An 18,846-nucleotide genomic window follows, 5' to 3' on the forward strand; every position below is an offset into this window, starting at 1 on the left:
GAGGGAGGGAGGGACGGACGAACGAACTTAGGAAGTTAACTGCGGTTCTGGGAGAAGGATTCAGAGTCTGGCATACTCTGTTTGGCTAAGACTCAAGGAGGCACCAGTCCAGTGAAAAAGGTGAAAGGATTTTGCTTAAAAGAGCACCTATCAGCCAAACCCAGATCGATGACTGTAACTGATTATAATGTAGAAAAAAGAAAAGTTCCATTTGATTAAGAGGACTAGGTGGAGTAGGAGGAATTGCCTTTTTTATGTTTGCTTTATTAACAGCTATTAAGAGGAATGATCAAATTTTAAAAAATCATCATTTGTAGTTCCTATTATAGTAATGATTAGCAATCTTATGAGTGAGTGCTAAACAGTAGATGACCAGTTTCAGGGAAAACAGATCTTCAAATTGACTAATATATATCCTACAGAAATATATCCTAAAGTAGACATCTGTACCTTCTACACAGAGGTTTTACGGTTGGTTGGTCAATTAACCAAGTTATCACATCACAGTTTAACATTTTGTTCCTCATACAGTAAGAAGTACATAAGATCATCTCCTAAATATTCTAGCCAAAACCAGTATTTGTTCTGAACTTATCCAAGATCCAAATAATTTCTAAGTTTATAGGAAATGGAAAGGTTAGAGAAAAGCAATCAGACAAATTCAGAGGTAAGACAGACTTTTCAACGTATGAGGGTAAATAACACCTGTAATTATCTGAGGTTACATTAACAGCACATATGAGTAAACCGAAAACTATGGCAACCACTTATTTTCAAAATGATGTGTATACACATACACTTTCCTTATACAGGGAAATTAAAAGCATAAAAGTAGATATATTAAATACTAGCATTTGTTGACTCTGGTCATTCTCAACCTGTGAGCCCCAACCCCCTTGGAGGTCAATGACCCTTTTATAGGGGCCACCAAAGAAATTTGTATTATGTTTCATAATAGTAGCAAAATTACAGTTATGAAGTAGTAACAAAAATATTTTTTATGGTTGGGGGTCATTACAACATGCGGAACTGGATTAAGGGGTCACAACACTGGGAAGGTTGAGACCCACTGCTCTAGAAAGTTAAAATACTCGCTTTATTGTTTAACTTTATAAAATGCCCAAATACATAAAAGTAACAAGAATACAGATTTACAAAATCACAGTCACAAAAAGCACAATCAATCTTTGGAGATTTATTTAAGAATGTAAATATGACAGTTAACTAGGAGTGGGTAGAGGCATACTTAAAGAATGCAAAGGTGGAAAGTACTCCTTAAAACATGGCTACTGAGATTATGTAGACCATTACTCTTCTTTAAAATTATCTTTAAATAAAGTAAATAAAGACACCTTCCATATTCAGGTTTCCAGAAACATTATCAGAAAAGACGATCTCTCTACATCAACAAGGCAATTTCAACCTGTTTAACACAAAAACAAACAACAAAAACCCATACCAGGTTTCTAAAAAGAAACTTTTAAACATGAAACTCACTAAAATTGGTGAAAGGGGCCAGAGAGATGAGAAGTGGTTCCTCCCTTATAAAAGAGGAAGAGAAAGCCAACAGTTCTTTGCTAACCAAAACCTAAACAACAGTCCTTCTCAAACAAAACATGAGGTCTTTATACTTTGCAACTCTGTAGAATAATAATTAGGCATTTTACTTTTGTAAAATGAAAACATCATTAACCTAAGATAGCGTACATTTCCCCCAGTCCTGATTTATACTAAAGCTAATAATGATAGTATCTGAGATGCACAGAACTTTAGCTTACAGCATTCTATCAGGTCATCTAATTCAAATAACTAATCTGTGGTTTTTCATGATAAATATTCTCATTGTTGGATATAACATGGAATAGAGCACAGAAAAACTGAAAACGTAAGACTATGAACAGCTATGATCTTCCACATGTAGTGTATTGTACTTTTAACAAAACAAATAAGGCTATAAAAATATTTCCTGCCTGATCCAAGTGATTACTTCTAATCATTTTTCTTTTTCACATTTTAATAACTTAAAACTTCACTGAAAAGAATGTCTCCCTTTTATACGCTTTGTATTTAAGTCAGTCACTGAAAGAAATGACTACCTCAGTCATGTCTATGGTAGCAGTAATAGTAGAAAATTTCATATCCAAAAAACATATACATCCATTCAAGGAGCAAAAAAAAAGGAAACACTGAAAGAGAAAAGGCATAAAACAGTGTAGATTGAGAAAGCTGGAGCTGAATGCGGTAGTGCACATCCTTAACCTAAGCACTCTGGAGTCAGGCAGAGAGAGTTCCTGAGCTAAGAGGCTAGCTGGTTCTATACAGTAAATTCCAGGTCAGCCAAAGGCTAGCTACACAGTGCAAAGCCAGCTCATCCTCTCTACTCACCCATTCCCCAAAAACCAACAAGATAAAGAGGATTTTATACTAACTTTGGGGAAGGATAATCCAGAGTTAAATCATATTTCTCAGTTTAAAGTTTTTTTTTTTAAATAGTTACTGACAAATTTCAAATGTTTGCACTTACCTATCAGTATCTTTATCTTCAGGCAGCATGGGAGGCAAAGGTAACGGGGGTAATGTAGAGGTCACTAAAGCCACATGTTGCTCCTTCTCCTTAGCGCCTATGATTGGTGTGAGTGGCTTAGTTTTCTCTTTAGTAGTAGATACTGGTTCTTCCTTTGTAGCAGCAGATTTACTTTCCTTCCCAACAACTGTTTTCTTGGAGGCTTTATCTACAATCAAGTTATTGTCTCCCTTTGTTACTTGAAGGGGTGGCTTTGTCTTTACTCTGTCACTTTTGGCAGTCCCAGCACTTGAGGGCGAAGGTGCATGTTCAGTTTTCAGTTTCTTCACGTCCTTCACGTGGTTTGTCTGTGAGGCACTGGCACCAGTTTCTGTGCTCCCCTTCGTAGGGGTAGATGCATTTGAGGCTTTTGCAGCTTTGGCAGCTGCCTCAGCAGCCTTAGCTGCCTCTGCAGCCTTTGCTGCCTCTGCAGCTCTTGCTGCCTCTGCAGCTCGTGCCTTTTTATTCTTGTTCAATTCAGCTGCCAGGCTACTCTTGAGAGTTAGTGTACTAGGAGAAATGCTTGAGTGACGACTTCTAGATCTAGACAATCTGTGCCTGCTACGAGATCTTGAGTGCCTAGATGAATATGGGCTTCTGCTTCGAGATTTGGCAGACCGTCTGGTGAAAAATAATTAATATTTAGTTAGTAACCAAATTAAATTTTATAGAGTGCTAATTTGAATCTCTGAAGTGAAACAAATTTACTTAATTTCAAAATAATAATATACCATCTCTGAAAGGTTTTATTGTTATTTCTAAGTAAAATACCAGAGGGCAATTTTCCTTAAAATATTCTTCTTTTGCTCTGACCTATGAATGCTCAAAGATAAGGCTGAATTTAAAACAAAACAATAAAAAAAATTCATAAGAAAAATAACAATTAGGGCAGCAACAGGCCATCACTGCTAAGTCAGAGAGGAGGACTAGGCAGTAAGGATCAAACAAAGACAGCAGCAGATAGTCTTCTACCCTCCTCCCTCAGTCACAGTTTCTGGTACAAATAAATTGTGTCTCTTTACCACCATGAGTCCTATTTTTGATACTTCAGAATTCCCTATTACCCTCTTCTAAGTTCCCCTCCCAAATTCTTTCAAAATGTAGAAATAAGACCTAGTTTGTTTCAGCATTGAGCTATCATTGCATACAAGCCCCATGCCTTACATAAAAATATATGCAATTATTTCCAAATAATAAAAACATAAGCTTTTAAAATATTCTAATTCATTAAGCAGCTGTATATACCAATTATTGAAATAAAGATACAATTTTACAATTATTCACTAAAATAAGTGAAAACACTTAACTAAATCAAAGAAAGATTGTAAAATAACCTGCATAATTTTATATAGGAAGCAAATGCTGTATTAGGAAACTTGGCTACATTTTAATTGTTTCTTCTCCCTTCAGATGGTTGAGCTCCAAACAAAACATATGTAAGTCATATGTGTATCCCCTGATCATATAGATACCAATGAACAGCAAGAGAAAGAAAGCAAAGAGATGGCATCTCATCACAGGTAAAAAGAGACTTTTATAAAGCAATTTTTCTACAATGTATTTCCTAGGACCATGACTTGGGTTACCTATTTAATACAGACACAAAAATTGTATGTAATACATTCTCAGACTCTGCTAAGTTGCTAGTAAACTCCAATGATACATTTACTATTTACAGCTAACAGTCTGATAACCTAAAATTTAATATAAAAAACAAAACCAAAATGTAGAGATTTTTAAGTAATAGTTTTGCCAACATTTCCAAAAACCTTACCATTTTACTAATGTTTCAGGTATAGCTGTGAGGGTGAGAAAGAAAAGCATCTTTAAACCTATAACAAGTTACACTATAACAATCTTACTAAAATTCTTTCTTATGAATAAAATTTCCTAATTTTTTTTCTTGGACAAGACAACTTGGTGTTAAAGCATTTGTCACCAAATCTAAATACCAAGAGTTCTAGCCCCCAAGGACCCATAAGAGAACCAATTTCTGCAATCTATCTTGACCTCAATTTACACACGCAAGTAAGCATGCATGCATGCACGCACGCACACAAACACATAACTAAGTAAATAATTAAAATGGGTTTTTATGATAGTTCTATCTGTTGAATTTACAGTGAACACGTTAACTATTCACTGCTTGTTTGTTTTTCTGCTTTGTGGTTTTTTGAGACAGGGTTTCTCTGTGTAGCCTTGGCTGTCGTGGCACTCATCTGTAGACCAGGCTGGCTTCAAATCACAAAGATCCACCTGTCTCTGCTTCTCGAGTGCTGGGGTTAAAGACATGTGCTAACCCTGCCCGGCTCATTGCTGGTTTTAAGTAAGTTAAAGATCTCTTTAGGAGCCAAAAAGATGGCACAGGGCGGTGGAAATTAAGAGCAGGTAGTGTTCTCAAAGGTTCAGCACCAAGGTCAGGCACCTGGCTCCTGGAGATCCAAAGCCCCCTTCTGATCTCAATGGGCACTGCACTCATTTGCACATACCGCCCCCATACAATATTTACAAACAAAAATTTTAAGAACTCTTTTAAGAAACTAAGAGATTATCTTATGCTTTTAAGAACTTTTCCAAATTTACTTAGATTTATACAATTTAAGTAAAATCAGAATTGCAACTCAAACAGGCTAGAGCTCACTATTAATTAGCTAGGTTAGTTAAGTGTCCCTTAAAGCAGTGGTTCTCATTGTGGTTCTCTTCCTAATGCTGCAACCCTTTAATGCAGTTCCTCATGTTGGGATGACCTCCAACCATAAAAATATTTTTGTTGCTACTTCATAACTATAATTTTGAGACTGTTGTGAACTGTGATGTAAATATTTTTGGAGCAGAAGTTTGGCAAAGGGGCTGAGACCCACAGGTTAAGAATCACTACTGTAAAGGGAGAGAGCATGGTGTCCTGGTCATTCCAACTATATCACAGGGACTCTGCAAGAATCCAGTTCTGAGCAATGTACTTGGTGAACTCACAAATACAGGCAGCTTTGTCCCCTTTGCCATCATAGCTCTTTCCTACAGCTCCAACAGCACTCACTGTATTCTTGTCATTTCAGGATTTGCTCTTAGTGACAACTTAGCATTCTTTGTGAGCTCCCTTAATCTGCATCACCTTTGTCATTTCTTTTTAAAGTCTCCTCAGTCATCTAAATTAGATCTCATTTTTTCTAAAACTTTCACTAGGTATGTCAAGTCTTAAAACCAAAATAATCAATTTTTAGCTACCTAAATTATTTTTGCTGAAAGATTATCCAATCCACCATTGAGCATCATTTGCCAATGCAACTTCCTGGGGTGAAAGAAAACACAAAAGCTCACGTAATCAATATCCAATACAATTGCCATTACCCTCAACACTTCTTAGCCTACTTTTTTTGCCTTATTTATCTTACATCCTCATGGAATTCTCACAATAACATTTACTTTAAAAGCTTGTTTAAAATCCTCAAGAGGTATGAAAATGATTATCAAACTGAAAATTACCATGCTAAGTATATTTTTTTCAAAATGTGTCTTCTTCACATTCGTATTTATTGTTGCACTGGTCACAATAGTTAGGAAATAGAATCAACTTAAGATGTCTATCAACATATGAATGGGTTAAAAAACAGTACGGTACATATACACAATGGAACCTTATTGAGCCATAAACTAATGTGGGATTTCCTTCTGTATGTTGTGATTACCATTAATGAATAAAGAAACTGCTTTGGACCTATAGCAAGGCAGAATTTAGCTAGGCGGGAAAAACCAAGCTGAAAGCTGGGAGAAAGAAGGACACAGTCAGAAAGAAGCCATAGAATCATCGCTGGAGACAGAGTGCTGAAACTTGTCTGGTAGGCCACAAACTCGTGGTGGTGCAGATTACTAGAAATGGGCTAAATTAGGACGTAAGAATTAGCCAGTAAGAAGTTAGAGCTAATGGGCCAAGCAATGTTTTAATTAATACAGTTTCTGTGTGATTATTTTGGGTCTAGGCTAGCCAAAGGGACAGGAACCAACAAGTGGCCCTCCTCCAACAATAAACAAAAACAAAATCATGGCATTTGCAGGAAAATAAAGAGTGGAAATTGTTATGCTAAGTAGATTAGCAAATTTCACTAAAAAGACCCCTGCATTTTTGTCTTAAATGTACTACTGAGATTTTTAAATTATTATTCATATTTTTAAAAGTTCTCTTTCAAGCATTTCTTAGTTAAAACTTTAAACGGCTGGCCAGGAGACACACCTTTAATCCCAGCTCTCAAGAGGCAGAAGCAGGAAAAAAATCTTTGCGCGTCTGAGGCCACCTACATTCTACTTCATTGCTATCTAAAATTAATCCCTCTGTGATGAACCATGCTCTGAAACCTTATTTTACAGGGTGTTGACCCCAAATGGCACATCCTGTAGGCATGTCAAAAATGATGTTTCTCATCTCCTTTCCGGTACCTATGGTCTTAAACACACAAAAATATTTGTAAAAAAAAAAAAAAATAGCAGATAGGTGAATCAAAAGATCAAGTGCTGGTATCTTGCTATTTTATCTTTCCTGCAAGTCAATCTCCTGCGCCCATAAACTCATATACTCACTGATATTAACTAGAAAATAAACATGCTTTATAAAACTAGAACAAAAAAACTCAATGTCTATAATGACAATATTAAGTATATTCTTAAAAATTCTCCCTACCATTTCAGTTTCCCTACTTTTTTACTGACTATATATGCTGGCAGCTTCTGTCTTTTAAAGTTCTTCTGTACCATATTTATTCTCACACAGAATATAATTTATACCTACAAACTGTGGTGGTCTGAGCGTCTAAATACGAATGAACCCCATAGGCTCATTATTTGAATAGTCAGTCACCAGGGAGTGGCACTATTTGAAAAGATTAGAAGTATTAGGAGGTGTGGCCTTGTTGGAGGAAATGTGTTACTAAGAGTGTGCTTTGAGGTTTCAAAAGCCTATGCCAGGCACAGGCAGGCAGGCAGTCGCCCTCCCCCCCCCAACATCGCCTATGGATCAGAATGTAGAACTCTAAGCTATTGCTTACATGCCCCATGCTCCCCACCATGACAGTGGATAACCTCTGAACTGTAAGCAAGTACACAGTTAAATGCTTTTTATAAGAATTGTCTTGGTCACAGTGTCACTTACAATACATCAGTGACTAAGATACATAATAACTTAGACCAGTTTTTTAACATGTGAGTTGCAGTTTCTTAAGGTACAATAACCAGAAGTTAACTCAAACTTAAATGTAACAGATAAGAGAAGTTTCTGGCAGTGTTATTGTGCAGCTTCATTGCAATCTTGGTTCTGAGCATACAACATGCACCTTTTTTTTTTCCTTTTTTTCTTTTTTCTTTCTTTCTTTCTTTCTTTCTTTCTTTTTTTTTTTTTTGGATTTTCGAGACAGGGTTTCTCTGTAGCTTTGGTGCCTGTCCTGGAACTAGTTCTTGTAGACCAGGCTGGTCTCGAACTCACAGAGATCCGCCTGCCTCTGCCTCCCGAGCGCTGGGGTTAAAGGTGTGCGCCACCACCGCAACTCTCTCTTTTTTCCACTTTAAAGTCTCCCGACTCTTTAACCTAAACAGCTACACTACTCTTCTCTACATTACACTCTGCATCATCACTTACTAAGAGAAGTCTCTTTATCAGGCTCCTACATCAAATCTCCACCCTTTCAGATTGATTACCCTCCAAGCAGCCACCTGAATAATCTTCCAATACCCATTTACCCAAAGTCCTTAGCCACAGCATGTATACAAAGCCCTTGTCCAACCATTCAAAAATAAACCAAATGCCAGGCCCAGAATGTTTCTCTCACATTCCTCTAATCGCCTCCTGCATCTGCCTAACAAGGGATACAACGTTTTAGTACAATGCTTACCACCTATCCAAAATTTGCCTTTACTGAAACTGGGGATATAGCTCAATTGATTCTTAACTAGCATGCATGAAGCCCTGAGTTCAATCACCTACACAACATAAACCAGGCATGTTGGGGGCACAACTATAATCCCTGCACTCACAAATTGAAGGTAGGAAGATCAGGTCAAGTTTAAGGCTACATAGCAAGCTCCAGACCAGTCTAGGATACATGAATCATACACACACACACACACACACACACACACACACACACTCACACACACACACCAACAAAAACCTCCTTTTAATATAACAGAACTAGAAATAATCTTTGTCCCATAATCTTCCCATTGTCTTATCTCTTGTCTTATCTCATAATAAAAATAACTTAATTGCCCTACCCAACTAAACTGAGAGACAATATCTTCAAAGCTTTTACTCTGAATACAAACCTGGCCAATTCCAGATGCTCACTAATATTTATATAGTATGAACACTACTGATGATGCTCCTAATGAATGGTCCTAATCTAGCTTTCCCTACTGTTGTGGTTTGAATGTAAAATGTTCCTTGAAGCATGGCATGTATTTGAACATTTGGTCACCAGCTGGTGGCTCTGTTTGGGAAAGTTATAAAAACTTTAAGTGTAACCTTGCTTAAGTAAGCCCATCACTAGAGGAGACGCTCAGGTTTTACAGCCTGGCCCTACTTTTTGTTTTCTCTGCTTCCTGTTTATGAATAAAATGTGACTGAACAGTCTCACACCTGATGTTGCCATTTCTGCCCAACAAAACAATACTGTATAGCTCCGGAACCGTAAACCAAAATAAATCCTTTCCCCCACAAAGGTTTTTTCTTGTCAAGGTATTTTTATCACAGTACCAGAAACAAAATTAATATACCTAACAACTACTACATGAGACCAATGCTATACTGTGTTTTCATTACCTATGGAGAACATTCTCCATCTTTTATAGTGAATCCTTCCTAATTTTCAAGATAGTCCTAAAGCCTTTTCTTCATAACAACTCCAAGACGCAATAGTGACTTATTGGCACCATTCTTATGACCAAATCATCATTCTCAACCTTTTATTTTAGGCATTTACCACATTACCTATTAGACTATAGCTTCTTTGAAGAGCATAATATAATCTAAGTCAATTTTATTTAATCACACTACACTTGATAGCTTAATTCCATATGGATAGCAATTCTTCGTCAAATGAACACAATGAACATCAGTCTACAAAGAAGAAAATCATTTGACTTTCTCTGCCTTCGTAACAATGAAAATACAGAGAAAGATGGGGAAACTAAGACAGAATGCCAAGAAACTTGTTACTCAGGTAGAATCAATAATCAAGCCAACTCACCCAATCCAAAGCCTGGTGCCACTTTCTGTTACCATACTGAACTCTTTCACCTTCATAGTTCTTAACTAGTTTTTCAGAAATCAGGCTAACCTTTGTTCTCTGTTATCTGTCCATTTGCTGAAATCAGAACATTTGTCATCTACTACAAGGCACTCCAGAATCAGCTTTTAAAAACAAAAACAAAAAACAGAATTTATAACTAAATACTCTGTTGAAGAAGACTAAGTGTTTTCCTTTCACCATTAGGAATAGAGAAGGAAGTCTTGCTGGGCAGGCCTTTAATCCCAGCCGTCAGATCTCTGTGAGTTCAAGGCTAGCCTGTTCTACAGAGTGAGTTCCAGGACAAGCTGCAAAGCTACACAGAGGAAACCCTGTCTGGAAAAAAATCAAACAAACAAAAATCCTAGAATACACTAAAAATATAGAAACCAATAAATAAAAGAGTCAACTGTTTCTACATTCTTACTCAATATGAAAAAAAGTTTTAGTTATCAGCAGGAGAGTGGTGGCACACACCTTTCATTCCATCCAATGTGGGCCCATGACAACAGTGGCATAAAAGTTGCTCTCAGCTGGGTGGTGGTATACAACTTTAATCCCAGTACTCAGGAAAAAGAGGCAGGCAGATTTCTGAGCTTGAGCCCAACCTGATCTACAGAGAGAGTTCTAGGACAGTCAGGGATACAAAGAGAAACCCTGTCTTGAAAAACCAAAAGAAAGAGAAGCAGTTTTAGTTCTGCACACTAGCAATGAACAGTCAGAACAGACAGGAGGATATAGCTAGGGCTTGCTGGCTGTCACCCCATCCAAACAAACAAGTTTCAGGTTCAGGGAGCTTATGCCTCAAAGAAAAGGAAAAAGAAAAGAGTGACAAGAGAACACCACAAAATGCCCTCATCCTGCCTCCATGTGTGCAAATATGTACACCCACAGAGGCATATATATAACATACACAAATAAAAATAAGAATTTAAAAATCATTTTTTAAAAAATTACTAAGATAGAAACCCAACATGGCAAACAACACTCAGTTACAGTTGGCCAGAGTCTCCAAGGAATAACCTGGGGAAAGCTGAAAAATAGCTATTAGAAAAGTAACACATGGGGCTGGAAATATGGTCAGAAGTTTAGAGCATTGGCTGGCTGCCTTCCAGAGATACTGAGTTCAATTCCCAGCAACTACATGGAGACTCAGAGACATCGATAGATAATGTAATCTGGTGCCCTCTTCTGGTGAACAGGCATACATGCATGAAAAACACTGTATGCATAATAAATAAATCTTTTAAAAAAAGAAAGAAAAGTAACACACTTAAGCAACTGGTGGAAAAAAGGCAATATCCAAAGCAATGGCAGCACAGCACTGACAATCTACAGAATAAAAGCAAGATATTTCAGAAAGGTTCATGCTTCTGTGGTAGCTTGGCAGCTGACACCCCGTGCAAACCACATTCTCAGAAAACTCAGAACAAGTGGTACAGGACTAGTATTTCAGTATCATGAAACAATACAAACAAAATATTCCAAGCCTAGAAAAGAAACCCTCACCATATCTGCATGGCATTTAATAATACTAAAACTAACTCAACGCAGCATGTAGGAAGATCAAAGAAAGGGCAGTGCCAGCATTTGCATAAGGAGCTCAAAAAGAATTTTTCACTTGAGTATACTCTAATTACTGTAATGAATTGTATCAGGTATGGTCAGATCTGAGATTTTGCCTATGAAGCACTCCCGCTGACCAGAACAGCATTGGTAATCCAATCGCTCAATGATTCAGATGGAAGAACAGAGTCACCTATCAACAGAGGACTTCACGACCCCAGATTAATGTGGAGAGCTAAGAAATCCAGAGTGAATGTGTAAAGAGTGGGTAAATCATGAGTAATTTGTATTGTTAATATAGGCATGGCCACATCAAGGACCCAATGCCTCGAACCCAAAGGAATAGCAAAACCATCCCCTCCAAGGGTGAGACTCAGAGGAATGACAAAGCCTTCTTTTGGTAGGTATGTATAAAACCCAGCAGCTACAGATTCCTGTTGTAGAATATTATTTTAACTGTGAAAAGGTATGTTACATTTGTTTCTGCTGTTTTTGTTAACAATGTGAAGACATGTTACATTGGTTTGGTTAAATAAAATTAAACTGGGGTCAGGAGGCTGAATCAGCAATTAGCTGACGGGAAATGGTAGGGAAGAACTAAGTGTAGCAGGGTTCTTTATTGGGAGCTGAGCAGAAAGGGAGCCCCTTTTTCCAGGAGAATGAGAGGACACCAGGGGCCAGTCACCCAGCTATACTGCTGTTGGGGGAATACATTCTGCTCCTTCAGCCAATAGCCTTTAAGATACCAGCCCACTTAGGCGTGGTCTCTTATACTATACTATAAAAGCAGCAGTAACCATGCGCCAGCTCTCTTGCTTCCTGCTCCCGCTTACAGCTTCTACACTCTATTCCTGTTCACTCAGAGGACTGTTGTCTAGGGCAATGATCTGTAAGTTTTCCACTCAAATAAATAACCCTTTTATTATCCATAATTCTGAAAAGATGTGGGATTGTTTTGTGACTTATGCCTTCATACTCCAGTCACGGAGTAAAGAGAGGTATATCGAATAGAGAAAAGTAAAGCTAAGAGGTGGTGGTGCATGCCTTTAATCCCAGTACTAAGGAAGCAGAGACAGGTGGATCTCTGTGAGTTCGAGACCAGCCTGGTCTAGAGAACTACACAGAGAAACTCTGTCTCAAAAAACTAAAAACAATCAAACACCATAGAGTTCAATACAAACTACTACACCTGGGGAAATTATCATTCATAAGCAAAGGAAAAAGAAAAACTTTCCATAATAAAAACAAACTGAAGGAATTTATGTAAGCCAAGTCAGTTGTACAACAGATATGTTTGTATAAAGAAAAGGTGAAATATATTTAAGAGAACAAAATTTGTAACCCTTTATCAGTGAACCAAATGAAGTCTAAGAAAACACCATAACTAGAATGCAGGAATAAATAATGTTCAATAATAACTTAATATTAATGGTCTCAATCTCCCACTAAAAGGAAAAAGGCTGGATTAGAAAACAAGATCCATCTTTTACTGTCTCTAAAATAAACACCTCACCATCAGTGATGGTCTTAGGACAGAGCATGGGAAAAGGTATTCCAAGCAAATAGGACTAAGAAATAAGCAAACAAAGCTAACAGAATATCTGAAAAAATGGATTGCAAACCAAAACTAGTTAGAAGGCCTAGAAAAGGACACTTCATTCTCATTAATGGAAAATTTCACCAAAAGGTTAACACAATCCTAAACTTATGCACCAAGCATAGGGGTATTCAATTTCATAAAAAAAGAAACAAACTCTATCAGATCAAAAATCACAGACTGACCCCAACACAGTGACAATGGGTGACTTAAACACCCCACTCTCGGCAATAGAAAGGCTAGCCAAACAAAATTTCTACAGTTAAAAGACATTATAAATCAAACAGAACTAGTGAACATTTATAGAACATTCCAATCAAACACTAGATATACTTTTTTCTTAATAGCTCACAGAATTTTCTCCAAAATAGACCGCATATTAGGACACAAAACAAGCTCCAACAAATTCTTAAAAATTGAAATAGCATGCTACATTCCATCTGACCCACCAAGTAATATAGCTGGGTGATCTATATAGAATATATATATATATATAGGTATATAGAAGTAATATAGAAAAGACAGTACACAAACTCCTATAAGCTAACTAAACACACCACTGAATAAAAATAAATACCAAAAGCTATGGGACACAATAAAGACAGTCCTAAAGAGAGATCTTACATCACAAAACTGGAGAGATCTCATATTAACAACCTAATGTTGCACATGAAGGCCTTGGAAAAAAACACCAAAAAGTAAGAGTAGCTGGTAAGAGAGAATTAATAGTCAAGACTAAAATCAGAAAACAGAAGTGAAAAAAGACTGAATGAAGAGTTGATTCTTTGAAAATATTAACCTTTGGACAAATTAACTCCTCCCCAAAAGAGGACATTAATTAATAAAATCAAGGATGAAAAGATAAGCATTTCAAGTGAGGAAATTCAGAGAATCATAAGGCCATAATGCAAAAACTTATATTCCACTAAACTGAGAAAGCTAAACAAAAGTCAATGAAGTAAGCAATAGATTCCACACAACCAATAAGAAAGAAGCAGTAAATAAGTCTTACAACTAAATACACAAACAAACAAAACACACCTCTGTGGTTGTTTGAATGTAATTGACCTCCATAATCTCAAAGGAAGTGGTACTATTTAAATGTGGCTTTGTTGGAGTAGGTGTGACCTTGTTGGAAGAAGTGTCTCACTGTGGGAGTGGGCTTTGAGGTCTTATATGCTCAAACTCCCCTCAGTGTGACAGTCAATTGACTTCCTGTTGCTTGCAATAATGTAGCATTTCAGCTCCAGTACCACAGTCAGCCTGCATGCTGCCATGCTCTCCATCATGATGATATGATGATAATGGACTGAACCTCTGGAACTGTAAGGCAGCCACCCCAATTAAGTGTTTGTTTTTAAGAGTTGCTGTGGTCATAGTGTCTCTTTACAGCAATAAAAACGCAAAGACCAAACCTCAGAGTAACAGGACTAGAAAAAGAAGGATTCCAGCTCAAAGGTCTAGAAATATTTTCAACAAAATAATAGAAATATTTCCTGACCTAAAGAAGGAGTTATCTATAAAGGTAGAAGAAGCACATATAACACCCATACATTGGACAGGGGAAAAAAAAGCCTCCTTGCTACAAAAATGATCAAAGCACAAAACATACAGAACAAAGAAAGAATATTAAAAGGTGCAAGGAAAAAAGACAAGTAACATATATAGGCAGCCCTATCAGAATCACACTCACTTCTCAATAAAGACCCAGAAGACCCTGGGCTGATGTCTTGCAGATTCTAAGAGATTTAGCCAGAAAAAACTGTCAATCACCACAGATGGAGAAAAAAAAAATTCAATGACAAAGTCAAACTTAAACAGTATCTACCCACAAACCCAGTCCCACAGAAGATACTAGAAGGAAAACTCCAACACCAGAAAGTTAGCTACACCTACACAGAGTCAATAAACAATCTCATAGAAGCAAAACCCAAAGAAGGGAAATAGCCAGACGGAAAGACACACACACAGACACACACACACACACAGACACACACACACACACACATACATACACAACTACCACCAACACCAAAATAACAGGAATTAGCAGTCATTGGTCACTAATATCCCAGTATCAATGGATTCAGTTCGCCAATAAAAAGACATAGGCTAACTAACAGAATGCATATGAAAGCAGGATCTATCATTCTGCTGTACACAAGAAACACACCTCAATATCAAAGATAAGACAATTACTTCAGAGTAAAGGGCTGGAAAAAGATTTTCCAATCAAATGGACCTAGAAGCAAGCTTGTGTAGTTATCCTATTATCTAACAAAACAGACTTCCAGTCAAAATTAATCAAAAGTGATTAGAGGGCATTTCATATTCAAAAGAAAAATCTATCAAGATGATGTCTCAATTCTGAACACCTATGCCCCAATAAGGGCACCACATTTGTTAAAGAAACATTACTAAGCTTAAATCACACATAAAATCCCACACATTAGTAGTGTAAGACTTAACACCTCACTCTCACCAATGGACAGCTTATCAGACAGAAACTAAACAAAGAAACCATGAAAGACATTATGACTCAAATGGACCTCAGATATCTACAGAACAGTTCACTCAAACACAAAGAATATACCTCTTCTTAGCACCATATGGAACCATCTCCAAAGCTGACCATATACTCAGTCACAAAGCAAATCAACAGATTAAAAAAAAAATAACCTCTTGAATCTGATAAGGGGATTCTCCATGGGTTGAAGCTGGACTTCAACAACAGAAACAGCAGAGTCTAAACTCATGGAAACTGAACAACTCTCTACTAAGTCACCACTGGGTATAGGAAGAAATAAAGAAGTTAAAGCCTTCCTAGAATTCAATGAAAATGAATGCACAACATAACCAAAGTTACTAGACACAATGACAGTGCTGCTAAGAAAAAATTGAAAGTACTAAATGCCTTCATGAAGAATTTGGAGAGATCTCACACTAGCAACTTAGTAACACACCTGAAAACTCTACAACAAAAAGACACACCAAGAAGGAGTAGACAATAGGAAATAATCAAACTGAGGGCTGAAATCAATAAAAAGAAACAAAGAGAATACAAAGAGCTGGTTCTTTAAGAAAATCAACAAAATAAACAAACCCTTACCCAAACTGACTAAAGCAGAGAGAGAAATGTCCAAATTAAAAGTATCAAAAACAAAGTGGGAGATATAACAATAGATACAGAGGATATCCAAAGAAACATTAGGTCATATTTCAAAAACCTGTACTCTGCACAACTGGAAAGTCTAAAAGAAATGGCTAATTTTCTCCATAGTTACTATTTACCAAAGTTAACTCAAGATCAGATAAAGAGACCTATAACCCCTAAGGAAATACAAGCAGTCACTGAAAGTCTTCCAATCTGTCAGGTGGTGGCAGTGGTGCATGCCTTTAATCCCAAAGGCAGTGGCAGGTGGATGGATCTCTGTGAGTTTGAGGCCAGCCTGCTCTACAGAGTGAGTTCCAGGACAGCCAAGGCCACACAGAGAAACCCTTTCTTGAAAAACCAAAAAGTCTGAGATCAGATAGTTTTAGCACAGAATTCTACCAACTTTCAATGAGCTAATACTAATACTCCTCAAATTATTCTACAAAATAGAAACAGAAGGAACATTGCCAAATTCATTTTAGGAGGCTTACCATGAACCCAAACCACACAAGGACTCAACAAAGAAAGAATTTACAGATCAATTTCCCTCATGAACAATGATGCAAAAATATTCAATAAGATGTTGCAAACTGAATCCAAAACACATCAAAAAGATCATTCATCATTCCCAGAAATGTAGGAATGGTTCAACATATGAAAATTTGTCACTGTAATCCACCATACATAATGGAAGAAAAAACACACATAATCATCTCATTAGATGCTGAAAAGCCTTTGACAAATCCCAACACTCCTTAATGACAAAAATCCTTTTTTTTTTTTTTTTTGGTTTGGTTTTTCGAGACAGGGTTTCTCTGTGGCTTTGGAGCCTGTCCTGGAACTAGCTCTTGTAGACCAGGCTGGTCTGGAACGACAAAAATCTTGAAGAGAACAGGTAGGAAGTCTTACAGCCAGTGGTTACCCACCCACTGGGGCGTGGCCTTTTATACTATTTATGCCGATATAGAGCCTCTTTTCCAGCTGCAGGATTTGGTTTCTGCTCTCCATTCCAGCAGAGGATTCTAATTCGTGAGTCTACACCTAAATAAATGTCTTATTTTTCTCAATTCTGAGCTAGTGTGGGATTTCTTTTAAGCGTCCTTCATCAAACAGGGATACAAGGGACATACCTAAACATAAGAAAGGCAATTTAAGCCAGGCGGTGGTGGCGCACGCCTTTAATCCCAGCACTCGGGAGGCTGAGGCAGGCGGATCTCTGTGAGTTCGAGACCAGCCTGGTCTACAAGAGCTAGTTCCAGGACAGGCTCCAAAACCACAGAGAAACCCTGTCTCAAAAAAAAAAAAGAAAGAAAGAAAGAAAGAAAGAAAGAAAGAAAGAAAGAAAGAAAGGCAATTTATAGCAAGCCAATAGTAAACATATTAAATGGAGAGAAACCCAAAACAATTCCCCTGAAATCAGGAACACAAGATTCTCAGTTCTCTCCACATCTAGTCAATGTAGTACTTAAAGTTTTAGCTAGAGCACTAGATAACTAAAGAAGATCAAGGGGATACAAACTGGAAACAAAGAAATCAAAAAATTGCTATATGGATATGATAGTGTACATAAGCAACTCCAAAAATTCTACCACAGAATTCCTAGAGTTGATAAACACCTTCAGTAAAGTGTCTGGATACAAGATTAAAAAAAAAAAAAAATCAGTAGCTTCCTAAATACAAATAACAAACATACTGAGAAAAAAAATCAGGGAATCAATACCTTTACATAAGCCACTATTAATATAGAAAATCTTGGTGTGTCTTTAACCAAACAAGTGAAAGACTTGTATGACAAGAACGTCAATCTTTAAAGAAAGAAAATTAAAGAAGATATCAGAAGATGAAAAGATTTCCCAAGCACACAGATCAGTAGGATCAACACAGGAAAAATATTTATTTTACCAAAAGCAATCTACAGATTCAACACAATCCTCATTAAAATTTCAACACAATTCTTTACAGATATTGAAAGAACAATACTTAACTTCATATGGAAAAAAAATAGCTATAAACAATCCTGTACAATAAAAGAACTTCTGATTTCAGGCTACTACAGAGTTATAGTAATAAAAAGCACATGGTATTGGCATATAAACAGACATGTCAATTAATGAAATTGAATTGAAGACCAGGACACAAATTCACATCTATTGGCACTTGGTTTTTGATAAAGAAGCCAGAAATATACAATGGAAAAAATAAAACACCTTCAAAAATATGGTGCTGGCCTAACTGGATGGTGGCGTGTAGAAGAATGCAAATAGAACCATTATCTATCATCCTACACAAAACTCAAGTCCAAGTGGATCAAAAACCTCAACATAAAACCAGATAGACTGGACTTGATAGAAGAGAAAGTGGGGAATAGCCTTAACTCACTGGTTTAGGAGACAATTTCTGGAACAGAACACCAATAGCACAAGCACTATTAAATTAACAAATGGGACCCCATGAAGCTGAAAAGCTTCTGTAAGGCAAAGGACACAGTCAATTGAAAACATGACAGCTTGTAGAAAAGATTTTCACCAATTCTACATATGAGGGAGCTAATATCCAAAATATATAAAGAACTAGATATCAACAAACCAAATAACGCAATTAAAAATGGGGTACAGATCTAAACAAGAGAATTCTCAACAGAGGAATCTCAAATGGCTGAGAAACACTTAAGTAATGTTCAACATCCTTAGCCATC

The 18,846-nt window shown here is 37.0% G+C and overlaps 1 protein-coding gene across 6 annotated transcripts in view; it reads right to left on the reverse strand.

Moving 5' to 3' along the window:
- The window catches only part of Cdk13 (cyclin dependent kinase 13), a 97,764-nt gene that overhangs the window by 62,180 nt on the left and 16,738 nt on the right, over nt 1-18,846 (reverse strand). For all 6 annotated transcript variants that reach the window (XM_013353133.2, XM_026788382.1, XM_026788383.1 and 3 more), the window contains exon 2: nt 2,525-3,184. In XM_013353133.2, coding sequence (XP_013208587.1) covers nt 2,525-3,184 — 660 coding nt within the window. The remainder of the gene's footprint in view (nt 1-2,524; nt 3,185-18,846) is intronic.

Source organism: Microtus ochrogaster, unplaced genomic scaffold (genome assembly GCF_000317375.1).
Source record: "Microtus ochrogaster isolate Prairie Vole_2 unplaced genomic scaffold, MicOch1.0 UNK2, whole genome shotgun sequence".
Lineage (NCBI taxonomy): Eukaryota > Metazoa > Chordata > Mammalia > Rodentia > Cricetidae > Microtus > Microtus ochrogaster.